At 36.1% G+C, this 24,976-nt stretch overlaps 1 protein-coding gene across 1 annotated transcript in view; it reads right to left on the bottom strand.

Moving 5' to 3' along the window:
* Positions 1-2,690: 2,690 nt before the first annotated feature.
* SLC17A6 (solute carrier family 17 member 6) overlaps positions 2,691-24,976 on the bottom strand; it is a 33,427-nt gene continuing 11,141 nt past the window's right edge. The window contains exons 4-12 of the mRNA XM_037403126.1: positions 14,646-14,760; positions 12,748-12,835; positions 12,562-12,648; positions 11,499-11,641; positions 9,257-9,406; positions 6,960-7,092; positions 6,141-6,251; positions 5,184-5,311; positions 2,691-4,817 (exon numbers count right to left, since the gene is read on the bottom strand). Coding sequence (XP_037259023.1) covers positions 4,485-4,817; positions 5,184-5,311; positions 6,141-6,251; positions 6,960-7,092; positions 9,257-9,406; positions 11,499-11,641; positions 12,562-12,648; positions 12,748-12,835; positions 14,646-14,760 — 1,288 coding nt within the window. The 3' untranslated portion in view covers positions 2,691-4,484. The remainder of the gene's footprint in view (positions 4,818-5,183; positions 5,312-6,140; positions 6,252-6,959; positions 7,093-9,256; positions 9,407-11,498; positions 11,642-12,561; positions 12,649-12,747; positions 12,836-14,645; positions 14,761-24,976) is intronic.

Consider the following 24,976-nt stretch of genomic DNA (forward strand, 5'->3'; position numbering starts at 1 on the left):
CAATCATTTTGTAACATTAATTCTCAAACATGGAAGACACTGTCTAAGCACCTGACCTCGGTATAACTAAGCACACAGGCTTCGGTATATACATAAATATATCATACATTTCATTCTTCTCCGTGCTTTGGGTTACAACCGCATGAAAAAGTGTTAAGCAAAGCTAGAATAGGATCATCAGACATATTACCTGGATCAGAGATGACATACATAGCTATTTAATTAAAATATCTAACTAGTTCTAGGTCCTTTGATTATTTAGCCTTAAATCTCACAGTGTGATGAAAATTATTCAAGCAAAAAACACAGAAAAATTCAAAATCAAATGGTGTTAAGTAGTTAATCTAGACTTAGACTAGCCTTCAAACTCCTTCACAGCTTATCCTGAAAAGAACAAAACGTTTCATCTTTCAGAGGCAGCAACTAAGACTGTGATGTTATCTTTCTAACATTACAGCTTTGAACTGTGACATTTATTCTGGCTTCCACATTCATTCCTATTCCTAGCTTCATGCTGAAAGAGGACTTCATTCATATTTGCAGATGTTCTTTTGTCACTGTTATTCAGCCTTTACCTTGAGGCTTTCTTTTCCCCCATAGAAAAGTGTTTCTATGAAATTTGGTCCATTGAATTTCATGATCACTTCTGAAAGCAAAGAGCGCTTTATGATAGCTTTATCTCTGCAACAAAGAGCATGTGCTAACAGCAGGGATCTGACCATTGCAGATTCAAATATTTAAAAAATTGTCACTGGTTAAGTGATACTATCTATATGAAATCATTTGAGGACATAAAGGTGAACATTTGAGGTGATATTCTATCCTGTCTAAACTCAAAGGTTTTCTATTTTAATGGAGCCTGGATTCTTTCCCTTCTTTTTACTTATTGTTCTTCACTGAAAAAATAACCAACTGATAAATAAAAATGTGAGAAATAATTCCTTTCTTTTCTTTTTTTTTCCATTTTTTTTTTCAACATATTAAGTGAGCAGAGAGTACCAGATAGGGGAAGAGAACAGAAACAGGTGGCAGGACAAAATGATCAAGTGACTGTAAACTGATTTATCAATTTTTTATCAGATTTTATCAGTCTGATAAATGGGGATGGTTTCAGCTGCTAAGAGTTCCAAAAGAAGAACACTGTGCCGCACAAGTGTGGCACGTCTTTGGAGCTAGTCTTTCAATCGGAGCACAGAAGAGAAATCGCTGGCCAGGAAAGGCACATTTCAAAAGAGTGTGAAGAGGTATATTTTAGCAATGCTAATTTATAAAAATGAAGTAACAAGGGAGACACATAAATGTATTTACTGAAAAGAGGTATAGGAGTTTAGATGAAGGGTCACATTCCCTCAGCGCTCCTTTTCCCTAACACAGATCCAGCTCTTGTTGCTTGTCTTCGCTTAATCATCCTTTGCAAGACCCCAATTGTTTTCTCCATTCCCCCTTCTTCTTTCTCAGTACTGTTCCTGATGATTGGTTCCTGTATTTTTCTGTGAATAGGAGTCTGTGAAGAAGTAAAAATCTTAAAGACTGTCATGCTTCTCTTCCTTCCTGGAAGAATGTATTCCTCTGCACTGCAATTTAATGAGGAAGTAAAGGAGTCAAAGCAGGAGAGTGCTAGAAAGGGCATGTGGAGGATCTGAGAGTGGTGTAGCATTTAAAGGCAATTGTTGAGTTCCCACTGAATTGTGCATGGCTGAACAGTGTGGCATCTAATACCTGCATTAAAGTCTCTCTTTTGTTGTAAGTAATTAAAAGGTGTCAAGCTAATAAGAAAAAAAAAATTACCTCTATTTAATGAAAGGAAATTATTGAAACAACTCCAACTGCAAGCAAAGAATTGATTTTTATTTTGTTAATTAGTTTTCATTTTCTGAGCTGTCCACTTGCCGCAATAAACATAAGAGTACTTTTACAACCCCTATTTATCCCACTTTTAAATCTTTCAGGAATTTTCCATGGCAACATCACACCAGTCCATCAAAACAATTAGCAGTGACTTTGTGTGTTACCTGACTCAGCATCTCATGACAACTAGCCTATCGGTGAGAAACACGAGGCCCATTACTGTTCTGTCTAGTGTTTTGCAACCTTTTGTTCAGTTTGATGTTTCTACATTCTTCTGCTTGGTGCAAGAAAATTACTGAAGAACAAAACTTTTGTTAGAAAAAAACTTAGTTTTAAAACAGATTTTCTTGAATTTACTGATTCCCATATGGTCTACCTAAAGATGGAGGGAAAGTAACATTATGTTTCAGTTAAGGAGTCTTGTTGCAGGAGCAAGGAAGGAAAGAAATTCTGAGAACAGCAGTCTGTGATGCTTTTCATTTTCTTTGGAGAATGCTGATCCATGCCAGCTCTTTAGCTAACACAGACTAGTCTGTGTTTCTCAGTTTCACTGCATTGGCTGCCACACTGATCCCTCTGCTCCTTTCTCTTCCACACCTACTCCAGCCATCCTTATGAGAGGAGGAACAACAATTTGGAGTTAGGCCCCTTTCCCACCACACACCTGTGATGGCGAGAGGAGAGAGTAGACAATGAAGGACATCGGGTATTCAGCATAGCTCCCAGCTGGGACATAACATATTATCTCCACATCAGTAGCAGAATTTGTTCTGCTGTTACTATAATATTAGTCATCTATATTAAAGTGCATCTAAAAAAATGACAAGAAACTACAATGGTCCTTTTTTATATAAAAGGATAAATAGAGCATTTTATTAACACTTTTTGCAGCAACAAAAGTGACACAGTCCACATCTTTTTCATTAAACACAGCAAAAGCTATGGTCACATTTTACATCACTTTGAGGCACAAAGCAAAATACTTTTTTCTTAAGGTCAAGGTATGATTTGCATTAAAAAAAAAGGAGAAGAAACAATCCTCAAGTTGTATATTGCGGTAGCAGGGTTTCCAATCACTAGCACAATACAATGAACAGACCAAGAATCCAGAATGGATTATTACATACAATAATAATCATTTGATTGAATTAAGAAATGGATCATTGTTGTCATTTTAGAGTATTAAGAAGTGGTCTGGTGTTGCTAACTTCAGTTGGTTCAGTTTGGTTTAATCCCAACAACCCCAAATATATACAACAAGCTAAATGAAGGTTAATATATAGTCTAGAAGATTATGCACTTCATAATGCATTGCACTTATTGCTTGGTACACTAATGTTGCAGTCACTGTTGAGTTATGCTAAAAAGACAAGCGTGATGCTTGTTGGCTTGTTTCAACCCAACACTAGTTATTTACCACTTTGGTTTATTGTGAGTTTATATGTTACTCATATTCAGTGTCCATTATTATTAGGTTTAATTGAAAGACAAATACATTTTTTATTTCAGGGATTTCTAAAATAGCAACATTTTCTATAATTACAGTATCTTCAATAAACTTATATCTATGTATACAACTGTGGCACGGTGTGTAAAAATATGAAAGCTATTAAGGGAAGAATAAGGATTAAATTATTCTCTGTTTCTTCTATTGGCTTCAAAATATTCTGCAAAACAAATACATCCTTTTTCATAGGGCTACTTGCTCATAGTAAATTTCTCTTTGGAATTTTGTAAAAGACTATATCTTTTTCTAGGTTATATCGGGTTTCTTCTCTCTAAAGTCACCAGTACAAAGTTGGCATATACTGCAAAGAATAGAATAGTAAAGCTTGTTTTTTAATAAAGGGATTTGACAGTCTGCATGTATAGTCAGACTTAACATTACATATTGGTTTTGTATTAGTTGATAAATACAGGGAAGAACATGACAACATCCATAATTTCTTAAGATTCTGTAAAGAATAGAAATAAGAATTTGTGCCCAAACATTCAGTATAAAACTTCTAAATAACTCCTTTATTTATCACAGAGTAGCCTGCAGCATGTATTCACAATAAACATACAGTATGTCCTATTTTTTCTTTAGGCTTGACACAATTACCATTAAAGGAACTGGATCAATCCTCTGTAAACGCCTAGGACTCAGCCTTTCTTTGTTAAGAAAGCTCTTGTCTTAGACTAAACACACAATTCCTACATTGCACTGAGTAAACGTGTGTATTTAACACAATCTCTTTCAATACAGTGTAACAAATATATAAGTGCATTTTTAATGATCAAGTAATTTTGGCTTTCTGAAAAGAGCATTAGATGTGCCAACTTGGTTGCTTAGTTGTGCTTTAATCCTTAGTTATGAGTTTTAGCTCTTGTATACTGCAAGTATCTAATTGCCTCTATAGTTTTGACCAGTAAACCCTTAAAACTCTAATGTTTATAGAACAAATATAACCTAATGAAAGTGATGACATGTCACAACTCATACAGATTGCACTTTGATGTATTTTTTTTTTTACAGTAAGACCTTCCTGTTTGATATGTGTTTACATGTTTATACCACATTTTATTTCTGTGTGCAAACAATCACAATGAATTTAATCACAAACACTACAAAATATAACCAATATTTAGGTTTGTTATGAATAATCTCCTTCCTTGTAGTTGTATGAGTCTTGTACTTCCTCTTGTACAAATTCCTCTTTTTTCTCCCAACCATTAGGCCAGCCACCGTTGACCTGGGTTGTAGCACCATAAGACTTGGTGGTACCATAATTTACATAATTCTGCGTAATGTCCCCTGTCTCTTCAGCAAGTTCATCTTCATGAATAAAGCCACATTTCTCTTCACTTGTCTGTTCAGGGTCTGCCCAGGGTTGTTTCTCTCCTGAAGCAAATATGCCATAGAAGATAACACCTCCATAATGAACTAAAGCGGCAATGAGGAAGACATACTGCCACTCTTCACGTGTCTGTAAGAAGAAATTTGCTAAATCAGACTAGTGCATAGACTTATCTAATTCTTCTGAGCTGAAAGATTTAAATTAGGGATTGAGGCTGTGATAGTCAGCACAGCTAAAACATCTAAGTGTCCAGTTTCCTATCATTTATATGCATCTTTCTTTCAAAAAATCTCTTTTCTTTAACCTAAAAAACCTTGACCTGGTAAGCATATAGTGAAGCATGCTTCAAATTTCCACATTCCTGGATGCTATCCCCTGGAGGTCCCAGACTCTTAATACAGATGCCCTGGCAAGTTGTATTATGGAAAAATCTTTTATTTGAAACCTGGATTCCCGTATTAAACTGGAAGTTTTGAAAACTGTACTGCCATTTACCTTGTTCTTTGTCATTGCTCCAACAATTATAGGGCAAACCATTCCAGACAAGGTCCCGACTCCATTAGAAATCCCCATTAAGATACTGGCATACCTTGGGGCAATGTCTAAATGGTTGACATTGAATCCTGCAATACAAAGGTCAGCAAACATTCACGTGAAAAGCACAGCATTACTTCAGTTCTGAAAAGTAATGCTATCACTTGACAATTTTACTATGACGTATTTGGATTGGTTAATTGCACTTCATTTTCCCTAAAAGGCTTGTAGTGGTTAAATAATCCTAGGGAGACTGGCTTTTCTTTTTCTTGCAAAAATATATTGTAAAAGCATAACTAATGTATTTTCTTCCCAAAATTGCAGTTTAAAAAAAAAATAATACCAGTAGTGACTGTGCAGAGCAGAGAACCCAGAAGATACTTAAGCAGGGATAAAGTTCATATTTCACAGTGTCATTCATGACCATTCCATGCTGTAAATAACATGTCATTTCTTCTTCCAGCTTGTACCACTTCCCTTTCCTGTTGCCCACATTTTTCTTTTTGTCACACAGACCAGCAGAAGGGATTTCCCTTCTGTTCTTGAGTGGTAAAATGAAGGGAGCAAAAAGACATTATCTAGACAAGATTTGTTAATTATTTTTATAAATATTTGTTTGTTTTCTTGCATTTCCAGCAGCTTGATTCTGTTGAAATTTAGGCAGTAACTATTTAAATAATCTTAGGAAAAAACACTTCTCTGAAGTGACAGAACTCATTGTCCCCAAAATAAGCGCTTGAGTAAGTGAAAACAGAAACTAAAATGTGTTACTAATTGTACATGCCTTAGTAATGATCATAAATAATGTCATTTGGAATTCTGAGTTTTGTTTAACTTACTATTGGTGAATAAAAACCAAATGAGATGTTCTATCTCATAGGTTAAAATAAGTTACTAATAACAGTAATATAATCTTACCGGATATGGCAAATCCACTAAAGCCTACAGCAAGCACTAAGAATGAAATAGCCACTCCTTTACTGTGAGAATATCCCACCACGAGAAGAAGAGTTGCTTCCATACCAAAACCTGGGGAAATCATAAGGAAAACCAAGCATCAGGTTTAATTCCCTCTCACATATCACAGGCCTTAGGATATGATAATATTTCATAGGAAGACAGAGGCAAACATTACCTCAGAGTGGAATATAATCAGGTATTTCTTTCATCCCTAAAAATCACATGCCCTTGCTATCTCAAATAATCCTTATTTTGTTCTTTGTATGCTAATTTATTGTTACTTCCTGTCAGTCTTAAGATGAAAAGAAATACTTCTGATTTTGTTAGGTCATTCCAGCCAACCCTAATGGGAATATACACTTAATCAGCTTATGAATTTTGCAGCCCTTATCACAGCTAGGATTCAGCTCACGTAACTTTAACCTCTCCAGTCAGCTATGTAATCTCAGGTAGTCTGGGCATTTTTACTGCAGAGGGTGTTTAGCTGAGGAGCTAAGTTTCAGTAAGTAGCTAAGGTTAGGCAAATTACCCCCAAAAAGCTCATCTGTTTCTTTAACAGTCTAAATGCTTTTTCAAATACCAAACATCTATATTGAACCTGGGAATATGAACAACTGTGTTTACTTTTATTTAGGAACTACATCTGTAATGCACAAAAAATGCACGAAGCATTGCTTCATAAATACATAAACCCATGCAGTTTGGTTACTGTATACAGCATCCTATATGGACATTGAATCTGTACGAGAAGCTTTTTAATAAAATAGGAAGACTTACCTCCACAGTTCATTATCTTTCTCACAGTAGTGGTTGAAAGAATCTGCCTACTTCTTAAAAAGTCTGCAATTTGTCCCCCAATAGGAACAATAATTGTCATCACTAAATGCGGCACAGCAGATAAGATACCCACCTAAAATAATCACTAGCATTAGTAGAGTATAAACCATAAGAAAATATTGATTCTTCATTTTCTGAAGCATTCAGCAATTAATTAATTGTTTCTCTTCAATGTCAGGCTATGTGCTAAAACTGAAAATCTTACCTTTGTTTATTAAGTGAACAAAACTGGTGTGATCTCAAGTTGTCATGGAAATTTATGAAGGACAGGAAGAGTTTTTAAGAACCTCTGATGCCGTGACACTTTTTGTATGCAATCGTTTTCAGTTTATGTTTAAGCTAATGGCTTTTTTCCCCTGGCTTATAGTCCCTCTGCCCTTTCTTTTCAGAAAATTTATGATCAAATGTGTTGAACTGAATTACTACATTTCTGGGGGTGATGTGTTTGGCATAGCATTGCCCTGCAAATCTAACATGTCCAGACAGATTCCTCACATGCACAATCACCATTTGCCTTTGACTTCTGACCACCCCTCAAGCTTCAAATTTCACGTGGGCAAAAGATATGTCTGAGAAACTCTGTACGTAGTGAAAGATAACTCACTAAATATCCATTGACAACATTAAAAATGCTATACATACTAGCAAAGTAAGACACAGTAATTATGTGGTGACTGTTCCAAGATATAATAGCATATTTGAAGACCGTTCCTTCAAAGCAGGACAGGGTACCTGTGAGCATGGCACAAACTGCCACTTGCTATCTTCTGTCAACATAACTGCCTTGCAGATAGTTGGGTTTAGTACGCATAGCTTTTCTTCTAACAGGGAATTCTGATTATTGAGTATGTCTAAACAAGTGCTTAAGCACAGGGGGGTTTGCGTAATTCTTGTCTGGAGAGCATATCAGCTGGCCCGGAGTCTGACTTGAGTTACACCAGCATGCAGAGCAGACAGACTCCATGAGAACAAACAAGTTTTCTCTACTTTTCAATTAAAGTTGTACAGTTTTGTATTTCACTGCAGTTTATATGTGGCAACTAGGTTGTGACAGCTAGCTTCATGCTAATAGGTGTTTCTCCCAATCAGCCAGGTATTAACTATGAGGTAACTATGGTGTTGCAGTTACTGCTTTGAGGTGTTCTTGGCTAAATGACAGCTATTCATTTATGAGCATCCATATCCACAGCAGGTGAAAACTGACTTTGCTGTCATTCTTTACAAAGTTCCACATTTCTTTGAATACACTCTAAGAAAAACCTCCTAGAACAAAATGATCAGATTAATTCTATAGGATGTGACCATTTTATTCCATGTGTAACAGATGATGTTTCAAGCACAGTGAAGCTTCTTGATATAACTCCACCTACAGAAGGAAACCCATCTTTAAATGCAGGATAGCGTTACATAATTTTGACAATATTCCATAATACGGTGAACCTTTGGAAGCTATGCATCTAATTGTCACTTACACCACAATTTAGGGTGACAATACCTCACAGAACAATATCAAAACAATACAGGTCTCTCAAAAGCACAAGCCCCCATCACTTTCACAAGAAGGAAATCTGTGTTACAAGAAAGCTTACTGTAAGCTCTGAAGGCTTGTTTGCATGTATCCATATTTACATTACAGGTCTTATTCAAAATTCATATGAATTATGTGGAACCTCAGATCATCCTTATGTGTCATATTTTGCCACCATCTCTTTTGCTTCCTAAGTGAAAAAGGAGGATCAGTTCTCACCACATTAAAGTGGACCATAGAAAGGTGATAAATTGTACTATCCTTCCTAAAACTAGGTGGTCCTGCTTTGTAAAATGCGCTTGGAAAAATGGAGCCACTCGTCAATGCTTTCTTTACAGCTTCAGTGGGATCCTGCATCCCCTGGGGTGTAAGGGACAGAAGCGTAATGGGTCTCTCGATACCTTACTAATATCAGGCATGATCTGGTTTCAAGCACTTAGCTGAAGGTCTTTTTGCCATACGGCCCCAAGCAGATCATCACTAAATCTCATCCTGCCTTCAACTTCCCCTCTTCAATCCTTTGTCATTGTTGTTACTTCACTTATATGTGCTGGTCAAGGGAACAGGAATGGGGAAGGATAAGATTTAAGACTAGAAAACCCATGATAAAGATGCAGAACACTTTTCTTTTTTCTTCCTAATAAATATCACAAATGTAGCTCTGATATTTACTTTGCTAAGTTAAAAGCTTTACATTATTTTTACATACCTTGCTTATTTCAAATCCAAACACTTCCTCAAAGTAAGCAGGCTGACTAATAAGTAGCAAGTAAAAAGTCCAGCTTCTACAGAAGTTTGCAACAATTATTGCATAGACTGGCATAGATGTAAAAAATTTTCTCCATGGAGTTTTGTATTTCTGAAACATAGAAAGGGGAATCCAGTCACCATTTCAATCATTATCAACTGTCTTTCTTCCCTTCCCCTATCTGTTCTTTTCACCTGTACTCCAAAAGACTCATCAATCACAGCTTTATGTATCTGAATTCCAATGACAATAAAGTACATGCAACCAAATTTGGATGACCAAGATTTAATTTCAAAACATAAGCAATTAAAAATAACTACAAAATGCAGAAGTCAGAAACTCAGTGATACTCAGCTATGTCACAACACTCATGCACAACTGCCATTATCTCAATCACGTGAACATGATTGTCTAAGTCCAAAATAATAATATATCTTCAAAAGACAATGTTGCTGTATCTAAGGCAACAGTCATATTTTACACTGTAGGTACACAAATTCATCCAGATTTATTTTAAGCATGTATTTTAGCATTTAAATCTTAATCCCAGAATTCTGAATGGTTTTTTTATCAAGCCTTAGCTGAAACTGCTTGGTCAATATATTTTTTGTTTGTGTTATTGTATTTTTAAAATAAATCACATAATGGGGTGAAAAAAAAAAAAAAAGAAAAAGACAGATGGGAAGAACTACAATCCTGCTGAGTCCCAGCACCTCTCCATGAGCCCAGGGTTCTGCCCATCTGTGTTGATCCAAATACAGGATCCAGCCCCAGATGAGTGTTGGAAAATTGCTTCAGCAAGGTTTCAGGCTGAATTTAATCTACTGTCAATTTGAATGCTGGCTTTTCTTCAAAGCAAAACAGCCCATAGATGGATATTTGCAATACTTTGCATACGGATTAAATTACACTTACGTGAAAGCTAAGGATCCATTGTCACTTAATGAGAAGCCAGCCAGAAAAGCTTACTTGATACAATGGGAAGAATTTCAGCCTAAATACTCTGGAAACAACTGAACTATTGATACAAACTAATCACTTCCAAAAAATGTTTAATTAAAAAGCAACAACAAGATAGAAATTATCCAGCCCAAGTTATAAATGTATGGACATCCTCTGAAGTATCTCACTTCATGTCAGATTTTCCAAGGCACTTACAGGTATAAGAACCCATGAATACTGCTGAACGCTATTGAAATATCAACCCAGACACTCCCTCAAGAACACCTAAAAATGTCAGCTATCAAAGAAAAGACTCCGTAATATTTCCAGTTCCCAATTTAATCTGGATCCAAGTTTTTTTACTAAGAGAATTTTTTTTCCCCTGAGTTCAGTCAAGAACCAATGTTCTCACCAATTAGAAAACATAACGAAGAGTGGTAGTGAGGGTCTGCTGGGAATAGATGGTGTAAAAATTTCAGCAGATGAACTGAGGCTTAAAATTTTTTTATATATATTTTCTTGAGTCAGTAAGCATGGTGACAGTTTCTTTGAAGCTTTTCAATAGTTAGAGAAATAAGAAAATTATTATTTTACACGATAGGATTGTTTAGTGGCTGGATAATTCTCTGAGGTAACAGCTGTTTTTTTAGGAATTCTTGAGAACTAGACCAGCACAGAAATAAGTCAGATCATAAGAAGTTTGATTGCATGTTTCCAGCAAAATTAGCACGATAATGGGGAATATTTTTATGGATCTCCTAGTATGCTGTATTGTAACTTGTAGTCTTTCTCGCAAATAGAATAGTCAGGATTTGCTTTTTCTGATGTTCTGAGGACTTCAAGAGACACTGAATAGTGCTCTTCCTCCAGTTTACTTTAGGAAGAGGAAAACCTTCCAGAAAGGATTATATAGGAAGGAAATTAACTGCTTAAACTCAAGATACTATAAAAGTCTCAATAAAGTTGCAATTTCAAACACAGCTGTAGCTCTTTTTGATACTTTGGAGTAGAAAAAAAGGTATAATTTCCATGAGTGATCTTCTAGAAGAACTGGAACCTATATTTTTTTTGTGCAGAAGCAATATCCACCCAGAAGTTCATCAGCAGATTTCAGATCTCCCTACCCCAAAAAAAATTCAGAAAAATGCTTTTCTGTCCTAAAGAGGAAGGGTGCTTAATTTTTTTGTTTGTTTGTCTCTGTTTGTTTGGGTTTTTTTAATGACTATCTCATAGGAAATCAGTGTATGAGTAATATTCTTACTTCCATTGCACCTAGGAGGTTGGCACTCTCTCCAATGCTTTCTTCTATGTATCTCCTTTCTTCATCTGTGATTGTAGGATGCTTTGCAGGACTCTCATATGAAACCAAAAGCCAAAACATGTACCAGACTATACCAAAGCTCCCTTTGGAATGGAAAGAAGGACTTTAAAAAGAAATACACAGTAAAGCAGCAAACAAGGAAAAAAAATCTGTGAATAATTATAACTAATATAAATGGCAATTGTTGTTACTTTTTCTGCATTGAGTCGTTCTAACAAAGAATCAGATCCTGTAAAGAATACTGGTGCAAAATACATTCACTGGAGCACAGTGAAGTCCTCTGGTTTTTATTTCAGAATTATTTCACTGGAAGTGAATATTCACTGGTATTTTAACATCAATTTGTACAACACAATGCAATGAAACAGCTTCCATTTCATTTCACCAACCTGTAAATGAATTTCTATTCTGCATTAAGCCACTGTTGTTTGATTACTGCACTAATATTTTTTTACCTACAAAATACAAGACTGTGGCCTTGTTTTCAACATAGCAATGCACTTCCTGAGTAGTTTATTAAATTTCTGTAAGGCTTCTCCCCAAGTCACATCAATTTTACACTGCAGAATGAACTCCTTTGGGACATTCTTTTCCATCAGTGTAAGTTAAGGTAGAACAACTAGTGTGAATAAAGTTATATAGGTCTTCAGATGAAAAACAGGACACCTCAATCAGGGCAGGTACTCTAAACTTACAGCTGTATAAATGAAAAAGTAACATTACATGATCAGAGATTATAGAGATCTGTATAGCAGTTTGCACTGTTTGTACTAGAAATGACAAAGGTTTCACCAAAAACTAGGTACTCTTCTTATTTAATAATGTTGCTTTCCTGCTCTTTCCTTTAAATTTTGTTCTTTTTTTGGTCCTTTTCTTGGCTGTATTTTTAGCTTTATGGACCCACTTCCCTTTTTTTTTGGCCTCTTAAGAGTAGCTTTTACATTTTTAGAAAAGGTAGAGTAAGGTCATACAATATTGGAGTGAGATGAGCAAAACTGCATACCATACACATAGAACACAGAAGACCACCCAGTATATTGCACTAGAATTCCAGCTAAAGGCATTGCAATCACAGCTCCTGCATAGGAACCTACAAAACAAGACATGTAGATGAAAAGGGAGCAAAAATCAGTCTCAAAATACTTTTACGGGACAAATGAAAGAAAGACAAAAATAGAAAGTTACTCACCACAAAAGGAAGTGGTTGCTAACCTACTTCTTTCTAATGGGGGGGCCCACTTGCTCCAAATACCGTGGCAGGCAGGGTAGGTGACCCCCTGGGGAATGGGTGTGCCACAAGTTAGCTAATGATGATCAATTACTCAGTTCATTGTCTTTGCATGATATTTTAATTGCTACAAACAAGAAGTTGAGAATGTTTTGCGTTTTCTATAGCACAGTTTGAGAACAGCCATAGAAAAACTTTAGTTTCTACTAAAGCTGAAATGGGACTCCAAATCATTCAAGTGGCCTTATGAAACTGATATAAAACATACTTATTTCCTTCTGGTCCCCTCCTCCTTCCAGGAAAGAATTGCAAATAATTAAAAAGAAAGAAACTTAATGCACAAGTACCAGAGTCAAGGGCAGGATGAAAACAGAGACCCTCTGGAGTCTTTCTAATGCTGGGCTGATTTCTTCAGCCCTGTTTTGGTGGCCTTATAGCTTTTTTTGATCTAACATTTAAAGTATCATTTACGAAATACAGATTACTGTTCCACTGCTTTAGAACTAGAAAATAAGATCAATAAGAACTTAAAAACATAATGTTAAGAGAGAAGGTTTTCACTGTCTTTGTCTTTAATGAACCTTCTTGAGCACTTAAAGCACATAATTGAATTATGTTAGTTGGTTTGATTTTAAACCAGTTACTTTTTAGATCTCTTTTCAAAACTAGCCTTTAACTTAATAATAGAAAAACAACAACAAAATCACATCCTGAACTGTTGCAATTCTAGAAAATGTAATAGGAAATGTAGAGAAATTTTCCACAAAATTCTTCTTTAGGAATCATGATGTATGCAGTTATGTAGAGTCACTTTTCTCTTAATCTGATGTTTTGCTTCCTATGCAAAAAGTAGAAAAACTTAGTAACTTTTTGCAAATATTGAAGTTACCATAAATGTTGAGCTTATCAGTCTCAATATGCAAAAGGTGGTAAAATAAATTAATTTGGTTTGAAAGAATGTCCTATAACCAATTTCATGTTTGTTTCAGTACTTTTGTCAATTAAAAAAAAAAAAAAAAAAGATTTAAAGACTTAATCTTAAGATTGCCATGATTTATTGTAAAACTTCTTCAAGTGGTCCTGTTAAGGATGTTTTGCATTCACAATTCCTTTGAACAGCATCACAGAAATGAGGGGGTCTCAAATAGCTATTTTATTTTGTAATTACCCACTTGCTTCTGTTCCTCTCCTCTTTGCAGTCAAGCACACCTCTGTACATGCAGATCACTATTCAGGAATGGATCCAGATTTATACAGATATACTTCAAGAACTTAATTGACCGTTACCTAACTTTCAGGCCCATTCTGCACCCTTTTGGACTCCTTTTATACAATAAAGTGCCCGAGTTAAAATCAGCTCATGCAACTGGCCTGAGAAACAAAGAACCAGCGATCACAGGCCTAAAAGTCTGTCTTTCACTAAAGAAACAAACAAACAAATAAATTTAGAAGGAAGGCTCACTTTTTTTCTCTGTTAAGTTACGGTAAATCTCCCATTCATTCCAACAACAACATGGTCAAGGCCTACGATAAAAGCTTAATTCTTTATTACCTGTGAGGCTGGACAGCAAATAACTGTTGAGAACAGCACCAGTATAAACCCTATGCAGTACATCATTTCAGTGAAGTTTCAGTGTTAAATACATATCTCACTGGCTTCTTTAGCAAGAGAAAATTTTGCTGTTTAATTTTATAGATGAAGGAAAATTAAATAGCTGTAATTCATACGTTGAAATCTATTATGCTGAAAATCAGTAATAAACTGAAAGCAATTCTTATTTGCCCCAAAAAGTTACAATTGCTAGTTAAAGGCTAACAATCATATCACATTTACAGGTTATGCTATAATTTTTCCATACCTCTACAAGGCCCTGCAAGATCCTAACAAAGATGACGCACCCATAGTGCACCCTGGCTGCAGACGGTATTAACATGTTGAGGGAGGACGTCAGCAGTATAGCAGCACCAAATACTCTGCAAAGGTGGGGAAAAAAAGAGGAGAGGAAGTAGTTTCAGCGTTGTTCCAATTGACTTATTCCACATATGCTCACATATCACTTTATATATATTTACACATATGTCCTTTATGTAGGGAATATACAAACTACTAAACTGTATTAGTTCCATCTCATGTAATAGCCCGTCTGGTAAGACCCAGACCAAACATGGATGTATACATCTTTGTAGCATAATTTCCTACAGAAATACAGCTTACACAGTCACAAGTATAGATCTTATTCTGCCCACTCTTTTCTTTAATTTTCACATCTATTTCAACCAAATCTGATTGAATTCACCACCCTCTGGAGAAACTAGAAATTAGGTCTCCAAATGGTTTGCTAAAACAGGTGGCCAAGTAAAAGAGAGACTCTCGTAACTGCTTTAATTGTACAAAAGTAGCACCATGCATCCACTACTTCTAAACTGGAAAAGAATCCACTTTTATAAATGCCTAAGCAGCAGAAAGAATTTCAAACAGAGCTGAGATTTCCTTAGACACAAAAGTTAATCAGTCTGGAACCACATATCCACAGAAAACAGAACATTCTTTCTGCTGTTTTCTCAGAGGCTACTCATTGAATATTGCTGATTTTGATTCCAACAGCATCCTAGGAATTGCTTCAAATAAAGCGCATTACAATCTCTCAATAAAAAAAGAACAAAAGTGTGAAGGGATGATTCATTTTCAAAATTCCACTGCTTTGACTGAATTTTAATTTGATTCAGTTAATATCTGGCCCTTGTCAGAGGAAGCTTTTTCTCCAGCATTGTTATATGATTTTTTTATGTGCATTCATTCTTTTATTGTAAAAATAACCCTTTTCCCCCCTCATTTTCCTTCCAGTGGGACTATGCAAAGGGATGAAACCAGTAGCAATGAATGGCCACTTTCTTTATACAAAACTATGTAATGCTAAGACAAATCCTGGAGATGGCTTAACATATGACATCACAGTATCTGATGTGGAACTGATTTGACAGAAACCTTTAACCTTAGCATGTGTTCTTCAGAAATTGGTACAGGGCCATAAGTTAGTGAGAAACAGACCTTGGACTACAAAAGCAGGAAGCAGCAATAAGTTTCAGGATGAAAATTCTCCTCAAAGACATCTATGTTTCACATTCTCTATTTAAAATTACAGCCTGATACGAATCTTTAAATAGCAAACTGAATATGCTGCACTTCTATTTGACAAAGGACAGCAGAAAAAATGCTTCTTAGCACAGTAAGGAAGCTTTGTTAAATAGCTCTAAATCTGGTCTCCTCATTGTGTTCCCTATGATCCCCATCTCGTGTTAAACAACATCTAACTGGCTGTGCAGCACATTTCTGGCTTTGTCTGGCAGCATGTTCAATACATTTACTGGAACTGATGATGCACATGTTTGTGTTCCACTGTGTGAACTATTTTGGCCTGAATTCTGTCTTTACTCTTGATTTCTTTAATGTGTAAGTTCCTACTCCAAAAGTACGTGCAGTTCATTTCCTTACAGTTTAATCCCCCCATATGTTCATGTAAACCATAATAGTGTCTTGGTTTTCATTTGCTTTTTTTCTTTAATATTAATGAGAGGAGTTTGGGACTCATAGGAACTTTGCTTGTGATTTTTACAAATTCTTTTTAAAAGTTAGATGTTCCTATTAACAATTTTTGAAGAGCAACGGACTGTAACTGTTCTAAAGGTTCATCAAGAAAATCTGTATTTGCTTTTAAGCAGGAAGAAAGGACTGGTTTGTATCCTTTCCTGCTTCTTTTCTGCATAGCTATTTAGCTAAATGCTTAATGCAACAATACAGTTTTAAATTTGAGATTGAGCATAGACTTGCTGGACCAGATTCTTAGCTAGTGTGAATCATTGAAACTCTTTGTAAATCACTATTCCTCTTAAAATCATGCTAGGATAGAATATTAAAAAATGCCATCTCTTCACAAGGATGAGATTTAAAAAATTATTATGGTACGTAACAGTTTCTTCAACAAAATTTACTCTAGTTTTTCAGTTCTGTATTTGAAATCAGCTTCTGTTTGCTATGACTGAAAGCTGTGTTTCCCAGAATTGCCTTTGTTCCCACGTTCACTGAAGAGAAGCTGTTTCCTTGAGTCTGTTCCTTTGAGAAGAGAAAGGAATATGTAATTGAAGGAATGATCAGAGACATGCATCTTCCAAATGAAAACCTTGCCTGTATTTAGACACACAAGTACCAGTGAATATTTAGTTACATCGAGGAGCAGATGATGAAATAATACCACAATGTCACTTGTAAGTCAATTCTCTCTCAAAACTATGCTTTATAGGAACAGCCTTCTCAAAAATAGATCAATTTTTCCCAAAAAAAATCTATTGATTTAAGGGTAAAATAAATCAAATTATGAATCTTGTAAGAAATAGCTTTTTTTTAATCCTTTTTCTTGAATGCATATTAAAAGCGGCACCATGAATTTAGTGCGTGGCTATTTTAGTGAGTCGGTTTCCTCTATAACTCTTAATCAAGAGCAAATACATCTTCCTACATTTGCTTTGCATGTCCCTATGCACATCCATAAATATAATCAGTATTTCTTCTTTGTGCTCTTTTGTCTTGTTGTATTTATTTCACCCCATAAATACTAAATTCTTCTTCTTAACAGAGTATTGTGATATAGATCTGGTTTTTTTACAAAAGTACTGTTTTACTGTTTTAAATATCTCAGCTAACTATATTTATTGTGATTTAGAACAAATAAGAATGATTTTGAGCTAAAATAAATATAAGTATATTTGAATTCTGCTCACATTTGAATATATTTAATTGGGAAATGAAACATTCTGACTGTTTCTAAGGCAATTCTAAGGCATTTTACCGACCCATACAACAAACCCCAAAATTGCATCATTCTTTTTTTTTTTGCTTAGATTTTTCTCACGTTTATTAAGCTATTTTTATGATGTTATGTTTCACTTCTACTTCTCAAACAATTCTCATTTGCTCAATTTTGCTACAAAGTTAATTCCAACAATGGGTTAGAAAACATGTTGTTCTTTAAGATCCTTATGTTTCCATGGCAAATTGACAGTATATGGGATTCCATAGTTCTATTTATTGCAACTGAAGATGGATTATATTCATTCCCAGACAGACATGGTTCCCTGTTTAAAATAAGACTTCCAGCCTGTTTCAGGAGCGTTCATTCCTACCCCACACCCCACTGCATCTTTTATGCATATAACTCTTTGTCCTCTTGATATTCTGAGATCAATTACGCAGATAGGTATGGCCCTTATAGGATACACAGTCTTAACACTGCCATGCCTTGCCGTGCATTTTTTCAGTCATGCTTTCTGCAGTGGCATGGATTTGTGGAGAAGACTTTATACCTCGAGCACAACCACCACTAGAGTTCACATGTCTTACAGAGTGAGCCAAGCCTTGCTGCGTGGTGTCCCTTGGGTTGAGCTCAGCCTAGGAAATCCATGTAGCTGTGCTGCTGAATTTCCATCCATTTCATCCTGGGCACACTTCAAGCTCCACAAAACATATTTTAATGCCATGGCACAAATGAAGAGCTTTAGTAGATTGAAAGTAAACTGGGAAAACTACAGTATGCCACAGAGACAGAGCAGGAGAGGCCAATGACAATGCCATCATTCTTGGCTCTGACATCAGGAGTGAATTAAAATGCCCTGACGTGCCTTCAGGAGCCCCTAGACTTGGGGGAAAGTTCCTTTCTGACCCGAAATCTCCAACTGTGTAGTTATATATAGAAGAAAATAACCATATACAGAAGATGACAAATTAATAAATACCGAAGTAGTATGTCAAGGAGAGGAAAAAAAAGGTAAATCCTAGTCGTCGTAAGTGACCAGAAGAAGCCCTGAAACAAAGATTTATGCTTTGCTTATCTATTTCTATTTCTAGACTTGGTAGACTCAGTCCCAAAAGACAGAATCTAACATTGATCCTCAGTGTTTTACTGACATTGGCATTATATGAAGGTCATGAGCTGTGACTTAGTCCTCCTGTAATACAAGTAGTAATAATAGCAAAATCATATTTGACTAAGAGACGTTTAGGATGGGAGCAGAGGAAGGAAATGACTCTAACATCTCAGGAAAAATGCTTAGAATGGAATGAGGTTGCAGGGGGGAATTAATCTTTTTGGGTTTCAAGCCAGTTGGCTCATTTTTCTCCTTGGGGAAAAACTAAAGAGAAAGAAATGTATTTATTTTCATCTCTGGATTTCTAATCTGTGCATCTGTGCAGCCCCACTATCCTCATCTACCTTTTCCATACAATTCTTATTACATGAGCATTCTGCATGGAAGTGCATTATTGTTTCTCGACAGGAAGAAGTGCCAGCTCAAAAAGTGAGCTGAGAACAGTGGGAGCACAGATGCACGCCAAGTACTGGCTGCCAGATGGGTGACATATTGGGTTACACGTGTACTATCTGAAAGCAAGGGGTCCTGCCTGGAAGCATCCTTTCACCCCAATGACTGGGAGTGAAAATTGCTACAATGACTCCATAAAGCTGAAACCCTTTCATATGTGTATGGGGAGGAGTCAATTCCTCAGCTGTCAGAATTCCGTATATTTCTAGTTGCGCCATTTTTAAATATAACCAACAAATTTCACAATTATCTATGTCTCTATTCTCTGAATATGTGGTCCAAATTAAGGTGTTTTATTCTGACTGTAAACAGAAACCTATGGAAAATGTAGCCCATGCTCCTTTCCGGGACACACACCTTGGCACTAGACAGGTTTACAGGAATACTGATCATATTATGGATGACATTATTTTTATTGGGTAAAGTATCTGTATTGAGAAAATACTTCATTTGTAAACAAGATCAAACTTTTTTCCTAGTCTAGGGTGAGAGTCCTCTGTTAGGTAAGGGCAGAAACTAAAAAGGAATGAAAACATGAATTTTCCTTGCAAAGTTTTCCCAACCTAGTTTAAAGATGAGATGAAAAATCTGTCATTAAAAAATATGAAATTTATTTGGATTCAGGTTGGTGAGCTGGCTATTTCTATTCCTTCTCCTTACAGAATCTGAACAAAGACTTATTTTATCAAACATATATAAAAAATAAACTGAGTCTTGACTATCCTTTGGTGTTCTTTCTTAAACAGTGCTTGTTTGGGAGAGTCCCAGAGCAGCAGCAGCTCTGAGCAGCTAAACGTGTATTGTGCAAAGTGATGTTTTAGACTATTCTGTCAGCTCAAGGCTGCTAAAATTTATGATCTTTTATTCTGACTCTACCTACTATCATTCATCTTTGACACACCACCTCCTGCAAAAGGCCAACAACACAACACAGAACTGATTTTGTTATATTTTTGTACAACCCAAAGAATTTCTTGTCTGAGAGGAGCTGCAAGGCTGAAGGCTGGATTAAATGCTTAATTTTTTGAGCTAAACATAATATCTAGGGAGAGACAGGGCAGGAGCTAGCTGGAATTCCTGCAGGGATGCAGCAGTTTTTCAGAATCCTTCCTTCTGCAAATGTTGCTAGTAATGACAATCTGTGATCATCCTTTTTAACTTCTTTCTTTGAGTTTTGCAGTGACTGAATATATAGAAATTTCAGGGGTTTAGCTGCCAGTTAACACTTCCCTTCTTAGAAAGTGAATCTCTACCCGTATCCAGTGTGATGAGGGTCTTCTAAGCCTTTGATATAGATCATGAACATTTTGATGACTTGAATTTGTTGTGATTCAATCTGCCAGCTTTGAAGATAAATAAATCCCAAAAAATTCAAGTCTTTTAGCAAAGCAGATCACACAAGGACTGGATCAAGCACCAGAGTAAAGTGCCATGCGGAGACTAAGTCAATTGTGTACCAGTAACAGAAAGTCCCTTTAACCTTCTGCATTCTCCAGGCCCCACCAATGCCACTGACTTGTACATGTCAAACCAAAATCCTAAATAGTTTTCAGGCTGCACCTTACATTGCGGGTTCACAGACCTATTTTTGATATCTCAGTGTTATTTTATTAAGAACTTGGGCACTGTTGGATGACAGCATCGTTGCAATTGATGCAGAATGTAAAAGACTCCTGGGTCATTAAATTCTGATTGTTGCTTTTACCAGCAAGTGCATTACATCATCCTTTCATAAGCAGATCAGGTTCCATCTCAGAAGTAATTAGCATTTGCCCTACTTATTTTGGAGGCTTTTCCAGTTTGTTACTTCCTACATCCAGTAGATATCTTATACTCATGCTGTTTTCTTTTAGCGGGTTTAATCTGCAGTTTACCCCAGTAGCGATCCTATTTTCTTTCTTTTGGATCACTAAGCTAGCCAGGCCCAATTCACCACATCTTCTTTATTCTTCATACATTTGATAGCCATACCAACCCTCTCTCTCCTGTTTGAATTCAGCTGGGGAATCTCTCAAACCTGTGGTTTCATTTTACACTCATTATATCCATATATGTCTAGATAAAATTCTGACTCATTCCTTCTAGCTCATTAGCTTTGGGATGGCTTGCTCTTTAAGTATGTAATCTGCTGGATCATGTTTCAAACCAAGACCTTCTCATTCAAATTACCATACCACGTTCCAGGGCTTGGGCTGTGATTCAACTGTCTCTGTTGATGTAGAGATATATAATACACTTATCAATGAAATCATCTGTGTTTTTAACTTCAAAATGTTTTGTGGAGCTGGTTGGGAGGATAACTGCTATGTGTTGGACTCAAAAGCTACATCTGTACTGCTTTGTGGAGTGTTTTCTGACATATAGGCCACATGTTACAACTGATTGCATCTGGACTGCACAAAGCAAATGCAGATGCCTTCAGAACAAAGCGACTGTGACAGTAGTGGTTTTATGCAACAACCTAAACAGCAGTTTTGTTGCATGAAATCCAGGGTACATATTGTATTGGGGTGAAGTATCAAAGCAGGTAGAGGTGATTAAGGATATCTGTTGGCTAGAGCATCTGGAATGAACTATGTCAGAAGCATATGTGGGTTTTGTTTCAGAGAGGATTAGTCTTTTCCCCTCTGAAAGGGATTCTGGTTATGAGGTATAATACATGCAGTATGGATTCATGAAGGCTTGGGACCTGGAAGACAACCAGGAGTGACGTTATTTGACAGTACTGACATATCTGGGTGATATAATACCAATAAATAATAAGTTTCTTTATCAGATTGGTCTGAAAGCATCTGGTGTAATTTTATGTAAACTGTAGCAAATTTTCTACAGATACTGATTTTGAAGGATTTGGATCAAAGGAAGATGGAATGCAAAAATAAGTCGCAACTTCAGACATTATCCCGCTCTTGTTAGTTATATCTGAGCAAGCGGGGCCAAATTCTGAAACTTTTATATCCAGTCCTGAAATAACTTGTCAAGAGTAAATGTAGTTCTCTGCATTTAGTATCTTGAGGATTACTGCCATTCTATAACCAAATAGTTCCAGAAGTCCACATTTGTCATCTGAGAGTTATAGAGGTACTTCTCAGTAACAGAGAAAATCATATTTTAGCTGATAATGTTATTGCTTGAGGGTTGCCTGAAAGCTAGAAATGTAACACCATTAATGATGACTTCCTAGCTTCCAATTTATGTAAATATAAACAGTGCTCTGACTGACTTCTGAAAGGGATAATTTTCCTCGGTAATATCATGTGACAATTTTTTGTTTTCTTTTCAGCTGTTCCCCTGTACATCAATTGTTACCTCCTCGACTGCAAACTGTAAGTAACCGCTTGTTTGGAATATTTGTATTACCTATACTGATGTTTATTGATCACGTACCTATCATGTCACTTGTTCATCTCCTTTGTAACCTAAAGACTCCTGATAATATTTCTCATACTCTAGTTGTCTTTTCAGTCTGTAATCGTGGTGCTCACCCTTCTTGGGACAAATCCTATTTCTGTTTATGTATTTGAAATGGAGTAAGTGAAAATGAACCAGGTATAGGGAGACACTGCTTGGCTATTCTATGACGTATATTATCATTCTGACTTTTCTCTAGTATAGGCTAATTTGTTGATGACTCTGTTGACCCCTCTACTGTAGACATATTCCTGTGAAATGCTCAGCCTGACAGTTTATGGCTTCACAAATGATAGACAGAATATAGTGGTTTTTTTCTGAATCTGGCCTTTAATTTGCATAAAATGGCATAGGTCTAACAAAGCTGGGATTATGCCATGAATATTAGAGTGGTTGATGAACTCAGCTGCCCAGCGAAACAGATCGAATAAGCTACCTTTGACATTAGAGAGGAACACTTATTCCCAAGTGCCAGTCTTAGGCTGAACATGCTTCATGAGAGAATTGCTTAAAACCAATCCTCTTTAATAACAGTCTGTGGCCAGAAGCCATAGTATAGCAGTGTTATTTGACTTTCTTAAAATGTGATAAAATAGGTTATTTTCATTCATATGTGTACAGGGGAGGAGGGGTATGTGTATGTCTGTGTGCCCTTCATACCAAATCCTATTATAAGCCTTTCATCAAGCATTAATATGTAAAAGCCAACCTCCCGCCATCTAATCTAGTATAATAAGGGCTTGGGTACATTATTAATTTTTGTCACACATCTGAGGCCCCCTTTTATCAACCAAAACCCCCATCCAAATCCCTTGTTGCATCATTAAATTGTGAAAACAGCTTCATCATTCATGACAGAAAAATGGAAGGACCCTGAGCCATATGGCAGAGGGAGCAGTGGTACCAGCCACCCGCAGATATTTCCCCAGTCCCCTCCTTGCAGTGACTGGTGTTTAAAAGACCCTGCAATGCAGTAGGGTGGCAAAATCTTCTGGATTTTTTGTACAATATTGGCTTCTTTGGCTGGAAACAGATGAACCCAACAGTAGTGCCTGGGATTGGAGCCCGGTTTAATCTGCAGGATTTTGAACTGAACATGAAAGGTGGGGTTGGCAGGTACAGCTTTGGGGGTTCTCTCTTATAGTGCAAGGTCATCTTAAGTCTTCAGAAGTTCAGAGGCTGGCTCTTGTCTAACCACCCAAAAATCCCCTGGTCATGCTGTGAATTGTACACTCTGCAAATCAGAAAAACACACAATGTGTCTACCTGCTAAAGCAGAGTGAATAATTCCTCTTTTTAAAAATGAAAAATATAAAGATGTAAAGTTCTAGGAAATCTTTGTACTTGTATTCCTAAACAATACTTTACCTGACATTTTTTATGCTTGTTGTCATTAAGGCTGTGTTAGAAAAAACCATTCTGATTTCACTGATGCACTAATGACACAGTTTCAGCGACAATCTTTGGGTCTCTGAGATGAGATGCACTGACATACAGTCATCTGAAACACCATTCAGTTTATTCATGCAGATAATCCTATTGGATTACTTGCTGGGAAGAAGGATTTAGGCCTTAATAACAAGATGAATGGCATTTTGAAAACAAAGATGAATTTGAAGTGAAAGGCTGATTTATACATTTACATTCAGGTTAGAATGTGACAATGATGAAGGGTTCAACACAGGTGAGAGATAATAATATTGTAAAGAAATCTAGTATACTTATGTAGTGACAACTCTTAATGTGAATGGTGCCAGGATTTGCAGTTTAACAGATAATAAGAAATATAGGTCATTATCACAGAATTATATGCTGACTTTATTTTTTAAAAAATTGTCATTCTATTCTGCCCTTTGTATTTCTTTGTGTAAGAAAATTCTAATATTTGAGTACACGCATATGAGATAAAATGGTCACTCAGGTTTGTTTTACCAAAAAGAAGCCTGTGATCTATTTTTGAAAAGTACTTGGCACATACAACCAAAACCTGCGTTTCTGTTTTAAATATTTAAGTGCAAACTTGGGAATTACATTCCTGTCCTGTGTAATCTAACAATGACCCATTAATTTCCTGATTTACAGCAAATATTTAAACTGTTCACTTTGGTAATCAATGAGGAAATAATGCCACAGCATTTTGGTAATGCTTTTGATTGGACAAGGGGTTTATTACAGATTTCCAGCATGATTTTTTAAGAATTTTTAAAGAGTGTGTCAGAAGTTAAAATATAATGACATTTAAATTATCCTGAGATGAGGTGGTAAAAGCCAGTACAGTTTCACACCTTTCCATGTATGTGTGACAGCACAGCAGGTAGTTTATTTGCAGACAGCTGTAGCTTCACAGTAGAATGCATGTGAAATAGGAAATATTAATTTAAATAAAATTATTCTATTTCTAGATTAA

The sequence above is a fragment of the Falco rusticolus genome, chromosome 10, assembly GCF_015220075.1.
Source record: "Falco rusticolus isolate bFalRus1 chromosome 10, bFalRus1.pri, whole genome shotgun sequence".
Classification (NCBI taxonomy): Eukaryota; Metazoa; Chordata; class Aves; order Falconiformes; family Falconidae; genus Falco; species Falco rusticolus.